This window comes from Pinus tabuliformis, chromosome 4_2 (genome assembly GCF_031772625.1).
Source record: "Pinus tabuliformis cultivar Carrire ecotype Pingquan chromosome 4_2, CPIR1, whole genome shotgun sequence".
Taxonomy (NCBI): domain Eukaryota; kingdom Viridiplantae; phylum Streptophyta; class Pinopsida; order Pinales; family Pinaceae; genus Pinus; species Pinus tabuliformis.
In genome coordinates, this window is record NC_142304.1 from 1067795760 (window position 1) to 1067804967 (window position 9208).

Below are 9208 nucleotides of genomic sequence, written 5' to 3' on the forward strand. Positions count from 1 at the left end.
CCATGTAGTTTGAGTTTTATACCCCTCTCTTTAGTGTTGCAACTTGTTTATTAGTCCTATTCCTTTCACTTTGTATATGCATGTATATTATTGGGCATATGTGAGTATGGAAATAAAATTACATAAATATTTTGAAGAGCAAAATCTTTCTACAACTATAAAATCCGCTATGGTTGTCTTACCAAAAATTTGTGCATTTAAATCTTATTAAATTTATAATAAAATGAAATTTGTGCATTTAAATCTTATTAAATTTATAATAAAATGCACTGCAATTTGGCTTTACTTGTGTTGCTAAAGGCAATATAAATATATCAATAGCGTTGCATGTGCTTAAGATATCAAAATTTTGTTTCAACAACCATTCTCAATTCAAATAAAGAGCAAGAACATGTTGACCAAGAATAAGTTTTCTATACTTTTCCACATATTTAATGTGTTACTCCTTATTAAAAAAAGATTTTGATGTTTTGATTTGGAAAATGAACAGACCGGAGGCTTTCTTCCGTCTCTATTACTTTTGTATTCCCCATCCTTATCAGCGCTTATTACAGATTTCTTCTTCCCTCTCCGTTACGTTTGTATTTCTCATCCTTCATCCTTATCGGTGCGCAATAACGTCAGATTTCGAAGGTGAACTTCTATAAATAAATGAACAAAGAAACTGACACCATTCCCAGAAACTGAAACCATTCCCATTCCGTTGAGAGCAGTAAAAGATGCAGCTCTGTAGCGCTCCCTCCCATTTATGGACATTCCTTTTCCTCTTTGCTTTCTTCTTTCTCTTTCCCAGTCCACTCATATTTTCTTCCACCTTTCAATTTTCAGACCGTCGGCATGCTCGTCTCAACAACGCTTCTGATCCATGGCTATCGTTAACTTTGTGGAAAGGGAACGTTTCGTTCTGCGAGTGGAGAGGTGTCATATGCAGTCGGCAGAGACAGAGAGTGGTTTCACTCAATGTTTCATCGATGGAATTGCAGGGTACAATCTCTCCTTTTCTAGGCAATCTCTCCTATCTTAGAATACTCGACCTGAGCCATAACAGTTTTCGTGACTACATTCCCTATCAATTCGGAAATTTGTTTCGCTTAAAGAAGCTTTACCTGTATCTGAATCAACTCCAAGGTTCTATTCCGCCACTCTAGGTGGGTGCCGCAGTTTATCGATCTTCTCCTCTCCAATTTAGAAACCCTTGCCTTAGGAGTTAACAATTTGACGGGAACAATACCAGCGTGCTTGGGAAACATATCCTCTTTGCACCATATAGACCTGTCTACCAATAACATTCACGGGACTATTCCTTCTGAATGGGGTATGCCAAACCAGGTGACCTACATATCTTTTGCCAGTAACCACCTCATAGGACAAATTCCTTCCTCCTTTTCTAACTTCACCAACCTTCAAATATTGGACATTCCCATGGAGTTGTGTAGCAAGAACACACTGTTGACTGAACTACATCTGGATATGAATCAGTTGAGTGGCAGCATTCCTAGTGTCCTCTTCAATTGTACGAACCTTCACCGGATAGACTTATCAAATAACCAGCTCTGCGGAATAGTGCCCATGGAGTTTGGTAAGTTGACGCAGCTCCAAATGCTCGCCTTAGGTGCCAATCAACTGGTTAGCAACAACACTACAGACTTGTTTGATTTTTACTGCGCTTACTAACTGTTCTACCCTAGAAGTACAAGATTTAAGCCAGAATCATCTCACTGGATGTTTGCCCTTTTCAATACTCTACCTCTCTAGAGGAATATACTAACTTAACTAAACTAACATATCTTTCTTTGGACGGGGCAATCCCAACTACACTAAACTAGCATTTGCACCAAATGTTGCAAAGGAAACGCCGTAAGTCACCCTCATATAGTAATGGTTCCCGATCAAATTTTTGTGCAACGGGAGATTCAGGAGAACACCGAATAGAGTCCCCAAAACACATAATAGGGCTTTGGAAACTGGAGGTTTACATAGAAGACAACTATCTATGGGCTCTATATCAGACACCCAGGGCCTCTTCTTTCTATCACAGGCTATGAATGGCAACCTTTCTATTTACAAGGAGCTTGTAAAAACAAAGGCATTAGAGCTATTAGAGCTATCAACAAAGCACAAGAAATCAAGGATACCATTAATTAGCCCTGAGAAAGAGAACCAGTCGCATTTGAAAGCAAAAAACCTACATTCTTTGCCTCCAGTCCCAAAAGAAAAGACTGGAGCTTAGAAACAGGCCTCACTGACCTGGTATACATGTGAATGGAATAATTTAGCTATAACGAAAGTCTAATATCTATCTCATCGACTATGTCTAATATCTATCTGATCGACTATGTGTTCCCCTCAAATTGCAGATTGATAGGCTACGTAAAGATTTTTGTGCAAAAGCTCCTGTCCATTCTTCAGACAAGTCGAACGTCCTTCCTCAAACCACCTAGTAATGGATAATAGATCATATGTTTGCCCAGTAGAAACAATGACTGGTTCTCTCATCAAATCAAGTGAGATAGGACATTTGAAATCCTCAGGAATAACAGGGGCATCCTCTGACTCTGTTCTAGACGCTCGGTCTTCACTTGATGTTTGCAATTGTGCATCAAATTCCATATCTGTGACCCCAAATAGGACACACTTGCAATAGCGCATGAAGCCAACCAAGCTATTAATAATTGAAACATTCTGATATGCACCTAGCTTGTTCTGATTTCTCATCTCTTCCTCCAACAACTCTATCTCTCTTCGACAATCCCTTGCATTTTTCAGATGCAAATCGTCAAAAATCTTTCTGAGTTTAGATTCATTTGGGGTCACCTCCTTCTCGAACTCATCGAGAACAGAGAGCACATCTCTGCGGAGCTGTTCTTCAGATGTATCAATGAAAAGCTTAGCTCTTCTGGCCTGATGGTGAACCCATTCAATTTTCTCATTAACCTCATCTGAAACATCCAACAATCTCAAGGGAAGCACATCCAATGCAGTAGCCATGTCCAGCGTTAGAACATAAAATTTGTTTGATATTTCTTCGGTCTGCATGATCAGCCATACACAACTTACATCGTTGCTACAGTCCTCTAGCAAATATTTTGTCTTCTGCAAAGTAACATAGAGTTCTCTGAAGCATAACATTGTAGAGGGAGGTAAAACACTTAGCACCAGGAGGACGTGCACAGAGCATTGGAAAGAGCCTTCACAAAACCTCTAGGGGTTCTCCCTCGTCTTCCATCATTTCTTCCTCAAAAGGTATACTAAAATCTGATATACAGAGCAAGATTTAGTTAGTGATCAAAATGGTTGACTGAATGTCTTCAAGATCTAGTTCGCAAGCATATTGTTTGAGTGAAAAGTTAGCATTTAGAACTGTAGATGAAACGGCATGGGCATATCTTTCACTTCACTTATTGATGTAAGAGAGTTTTATAATTCTTAATCAGAATTCCCCAACCATATCATATTCTTGTCTTCAAATGATGGATTTCCTTCATTATTGTAAGGGAAGCACAGGTAAAACCAGTTTTATAGAGCAACCTATAATGGATTGATAGTCGGAACTATTTTGTAAGGGATGGATTTTTGTTCTAATTGGAGGACTTCACAAAGATGATGTTCTAGTTATTTAATTTCGCAAAATAATTTTGTCCTTGTGGCGGTGTCTAGAGCAATGTTGTACTAATGGTTATCGGGATTAATTTGGGGCGAGAAAAAATCGGAAAAAATCGTTTGATACAAAAATATTCATTTTTTTTTCAATTTTTTTAATATCTAAACCATCTACAACATAAAATAAATACATTGACACATAAATATGATAAAAGAATTAATATATAAGATGTTTAATATCATTTCTAGTGCTAAAATCACACATAAGTCATGTCTTGAATAGTAAGTGCTGACTCCCGAGTCCCAACTCAGCCTCAAAATATCAACAAAAAATATAATAATGTATCTCATATCATGAGTCATAATGTCATACACAATGAAATAAACCAAATAATTAAAGTTTAATACTATTGATTTCCTTTGCCCCTTTAGATGTAGATGTCGGAGTAGATGTCGGAGTTGGCAGTAGACTCTGTAGTAGACTCTGTTGTACTCTGTTGTGCTCTAGACACTGAAGAACTAGGAGCTACAGGAAGACCATGTCCTCTACTGGTGAGAGGGGTAGCTTGGGTCACCACCTCCTCTTCATTAATTTTTATTTTTTTATTTTTTTATTTTTTTTTCACGATTTTTTGGATAAAATTTTTCAAAAAAACGCAATTTTTTGAAACAATCGCATCACGATAAAGCGATAAAATCGCGATTTTTTCCGGATTAGTGCAACACTGACACTGGTCTAGAGTCGACGATTATAGTATTTGACAGATATGCTTTCTTTGTGTTTTGGTCAGACAAAGCAGCTTCTTGCTGAAGTAAGAGTGCTTGAGGAAGTTGTTTGCCTAGAGGAACAAATTGTACACGTGAGACCATGTATGTATCAGAATGAAGAGCATGCCCCATCATCTACAAAGCAGAAGGCACCACTTGGAAATGCTGGACAATTGAATTGAAGGAAAAGAGAATACTTCGTAGATCTTTCTCTGAGTAAGGGAAAACGAGATTCTTTTGTAGGAAGCTTGCTTCATTCCATGAAAGGGAGTTCACCAGATAGGAATCTGAGAACACCAAATAGAGTCCCCAAAACACATAATAGGGCTTTGGAAACTGGAGTTTTACATAGAAGGCAACTATCTATGGGCTCTATACCAGACACCCAGGGCCTCTTCTTTCTATCGCAGGCTATGAATGGCAACCTTTCTTCAACAAAGGGCAATCAATAACTTCCAAGATTTGAAGTTTGGACATTGTTCCTTCATTCCACACAGTAGCAGGATCTGCTATCCTCTCTAACTTGTTTAGTTCATCCAATGTTAGCATCTCCAACATTGGAAAACCATCACTCCCAATGTCCAATTCCATCAATTCATTGCACATAGTGATATGCAATTCTTTTAAATAAGGTAGCTTCATTCCTGAGGGTAATTTCTTCAATGGGCAATTGATTATCACCAAGAATTGAAGTTTAGACATTGTCCCTTCATTCCAGATCTCAGATGACCCTGCAAGACTTTCTAATTTAAGTAGGTTTCTCAGAACTAATATTTCTAATATTGGAAAAGAGTAACCTGCACTGTCACTCCTATCATCTGCACTTTCACTCCTATTCTTGTCTAAGGCAGGGAGCACCTTCAATTTGTAACATGAGTGCAAAAGCAACATCTTCATATTTTGGAATTCACAAATACTGTTGGGTAGAGTTTCCCCCTGATAATTAATCAGATGAAAATTCTGCAACTTCTTCATATGTCCCATCTTTTGGAGAATAACATGCTCAGGTGCTACAGAATCTCTTTCTGCATCTGCATCTGCATCATATTCTAATGTTAAGTTTCTCATCTCCAACCAAGCAACCTCTGTATCCACTTTATTTTCTGATGTTACCACTGTGGTCAACTCTGTTAGATTGGAGAGCTTTGAAAGATCCTCCACACTCACTGCACAAACAGACTCCATTAATGGCAAGATGAGAGTGTTCAATGAAGTGAGTTGAGAAAGATCTTTTGGAAGCTCATTTAGACTGTAGCATGCATCCAATTTGAGATGCTTTAGATTCTTGAGCTTTCCTATCTGACTGGGCAATGAACGCAATGCCAAACAAGAACTAAGATTCAAAACTTGAAGGTTAGATAGAGTGCAAAGACTGTCAGGCAAATCAACAAGTTTGGTGCACCTGGCCAAGTTAAGAAACTTAAGCTGCTGAAGTTGCTTCACTGTGCCTGGAAATGTTCCTATGGATGTGCACGACAAATCCAAAACCTTCAGAGACTTGATGTCTGAGAAAAATCTTTCTGGAATCTTTTCCAACTGGTTATTAGAGGCTAATACCAAACTCTCAAGCTTTGAACATTTCAAATCATTTGGAAGATCCTTAATAGCAGTATGGCCAACCGATATGCGTCTGCAATCCCTCGTCTCTCCTTCACCAGGAAAGTTTTGCAACTTTTGACCTGCTAAAAATAAGCATTTCTCCTGGTCTTGGTTGCCTATGTAAATCGCCATTTCACGGAGAGCTTCATGAATCTTTAAATACTCCACTGTATGATAGTCGCCATCAACAATATACTCCACAGACTCCAGCAAGAACCTACTTACCAGTACTTTTATGCAATGCCACCCAGCATCCATCAAATAAGGCATCTCTGCCCCGTCGAGTAACCCTTCAGCGTCCCATATTTGCTGCACAACTTAGAAAACATTTCTGTAGATGGGAATCAGACAGATCATTAAAACTCCATCTTAACTGTTGATAAATCTCTGCTTCAATGTTCGTCTGGCTCCTTTGGAAGGAAGTATCTGTGCTTTCCATAAACTTCAATGCTCTTTCCCAATCATTCTGAGTCTTTTCGCAACTCATCGTTGCAGCAACTGCATTGATGGCCAACGGCAAGCCTCTGCAGATCGAGGAATTTTTTTGGCTATAGTCTCTATATTCTCTGGAACAACTTTATCTGCAAAAGCTCCTCTTCTAAATAATTTCCAGCCCTCCTCTGAGGACAAGGGTTTTATTTCCAGGAAGTCCTTTGCCCCCATTTTTTCAACAACTTCTCTGTTGCGGTTGGAGACTAAGAGTTTGCTACCATTATCATCCCCAATATTGACGCCCACTTCATTAAGATCTATTTCATTCGACATGTTGTCTAATATCAGAAGAAATCTCTTTCTCTCCAGAGAAGCATTCAATTTCATTTTCCACGTCTCAGCCGTAGAAATCCCTTCCAGACTTAGATTCAGTGCCTCAGCGATGGAATCCTGCAACTGTTCAATCTCAAAGCTCCCAGAAACTGTAACCCAAATGAAGACATCAAAGAAACCACTGACCTCTTTCTTGTAGTAATTGTAGATGATTTTGAGCAGGGACGTCTTTCCCACTCCCGATCTACCATATACGCCGATTTTGTGACCTTTGCGAGGACTTTCCTCCAGCCATTTCTGTAGTTGTCCCCAGGCAGATTGAAAGGCCGACTCGATGAAGCCGGAGACGGGCAGAGCTTGAAGAAGGCGCTAAGACCGAGGCACAATCTGCTCAGTATTGGAGGATATCGAAATTGGAGGATATCGAAATGGCCAATTCAAGCTCTTGCAGGAGAGATTGTGAACCATGGCGTGCCAGAGACGGTCATGAAAAGCATGATGGGAATTGCCAAGGAATTCTTCGAAATGCCTCTGGAAGACTCGTCTGTAAGTTCTTTGTTCTATGCATTTGGCAGCTAAAGGGAACCGGTCCTGCCCCTGCCGCACAATAAAGGCTACCTCTCGATCAACGTGACCATCGAATAATTAATGGATCTGCTATTAGCCTGATGTCCCTGAGGCTGTATGTATTTTGCCCTAACTGTGTAACCGTTTTTCTTTCTTAACTAACTATTAAATCAACTCACTATTAACGGCACAAACAATTTTCATCGTCTAACATTTGATCCGAAGCTTTAGATCGAGACAGGTGGTAATTTAGGAAATTGATGATCCGAAGCTTTAGATCGAGACAGGTGGTAATTTGGGAAATTGATTTCAGAGGGAAACACCTTACAGCGTAAAAAAACCTTCAAAACCTTGAAAGGTTACCTATGGGAAACAATAATCTAGAAGGAAGGTTAGGGCTTCTAACTATCAATAACAATAATCTCTTAGGAAGGATATTGCTAAACTTCAACAATTAAGGTATTTAGATTTTCATAGGAATAAGTTATCAGCAAAAATACCAAAAAATCTAGGGGAATGTATAAATTTATTAATGATAGTTTTTCATACAATAGGCTTAATGGGGAGATATCTTTAATAGTTGCAAGTATCACAAATTTAGCTTTCTACTTAAACTTTTCAAACCATTTATTAGAGGGTCGCTTGCCTTTGGAACTAAGTAAGATGACTATGCTTCAAGCTATAGATATTTCTGCAAATCGACTCACTGGTTATATTCCAAGTGGACTTGGAAATTGCAAAGAACTACAATACCTAAATCTATCTTGCAATGCACTTGAAGGTCTGATCCCAATCTCACTTGGAGAACTTCAAAGTCTCCACGACATGGATTTCTCCTCCAACAAACTGTGAGGTGGAATACCCACGTCATTGACAAATCTTAAAATGCTAAGCCAATTGAATTTCTCTTTCAACAACTTGTAAGGAGAAGTCCCGAAAGGTGGAGTTTTCAAAAATCTTAGTGCCACATCATTTATGGGAAATCTTGGTCTCCATGGACCTTGGGTAAATTTGTCTTTGTGCTCTACTCACAAGCATAAAAGTGTTCCTCATTTGAGAAAAGTTGTCATGTTTATTGTTGCAGTTGTACTCACTATGGTATCATGTTTAGTTATAGGAATCTTGTGTAGACTAAATCACAAGAGGAATATTCCTATGGAGGTTGGCACATCATTAAACATGGGGCATCAAAGATTTTCCTATGGAGAGCTCATCGCTGCAACAAATGGATTTAGTGATGCAAAACATTTTAGGACTGGGTGATTTTGGGAAAGTGTACAAAGGGGTTCTGAATGATGGCACGGTCGTTGCTATCAAGCTTCTCAATTTGGAAAATGAAGGGGCTAACAAAATTTTTAAAAAGGAGTGCAAAGTTTTGGGCAGAATTAGGCACCGAAATGTGATTAGAGTCATAACCTCTTTTTCAGACCTCCAAATAAAAGCTTTGGTATTTCCATTTATGCCAAATGGAAGTTTAGATAAGTGGTTATATGCTGATGGTGAAGTAGAAAGTGGTTTGATATTGATTCAAAGATTGAATATAGCAATAGACATTACCCAAGGCATGGCATATCTCCATCACCATTGTTTCATTCAAGTGATCCATTGTGATTTGAAACCAGACAATGCGCTTCTTGGTGAAGATATGACAACATATGTAATAGACTTTGGGATTACAACCATATGTTTTACAAATTATGAGGATTCAAATTTCACTTCTACGCTTGCACTTAAGGGATCTATGGGTTACATTCCTCGAGGTATTATTTGAACTATATGAATTTCAAACAATACTTTGATTTACAAACCTTATGTAAGAATTTTTGTATGCAAAATATGGATTAGGTGGACATGTCACAACAAAAGGTGATGTTTATAACTATGGTATAGTGTTGTTGGAGATGCTTAC

The 9208-nt window shown here is 38.6% G+C and overlaps 1 protein-coding gene across 1 annotated transcript; it reads right to left on the reverse strand.

The window, feature by feature from the left end:
• Positions 1–4779: 4779 nt before the first annotated feature.
• On the reverse strand, positions 4780–6237 carry LOC149173322 (disease resistance protein RPS2-like). Its single transcript, XM_089426659.1, has one exon. The coding sequence runs from the start codon at positions 6235–6237 to the stop codon at positions 4780–4782; it is 1458 nt and encodes a 485-aa protein (XP_089282785.1).
• Positions 6238–9208: the final 2971 nt, after the last annotated feature.

Coding starts and splice junctions, on each gene's coding strand:
- LOC149173322 (XM_089426659.1), bottom strand. CDS start 6,237: ATGCCTTATTTGATGGATGCTGGGTGGCATTGCATAAAAGTACTGGTA.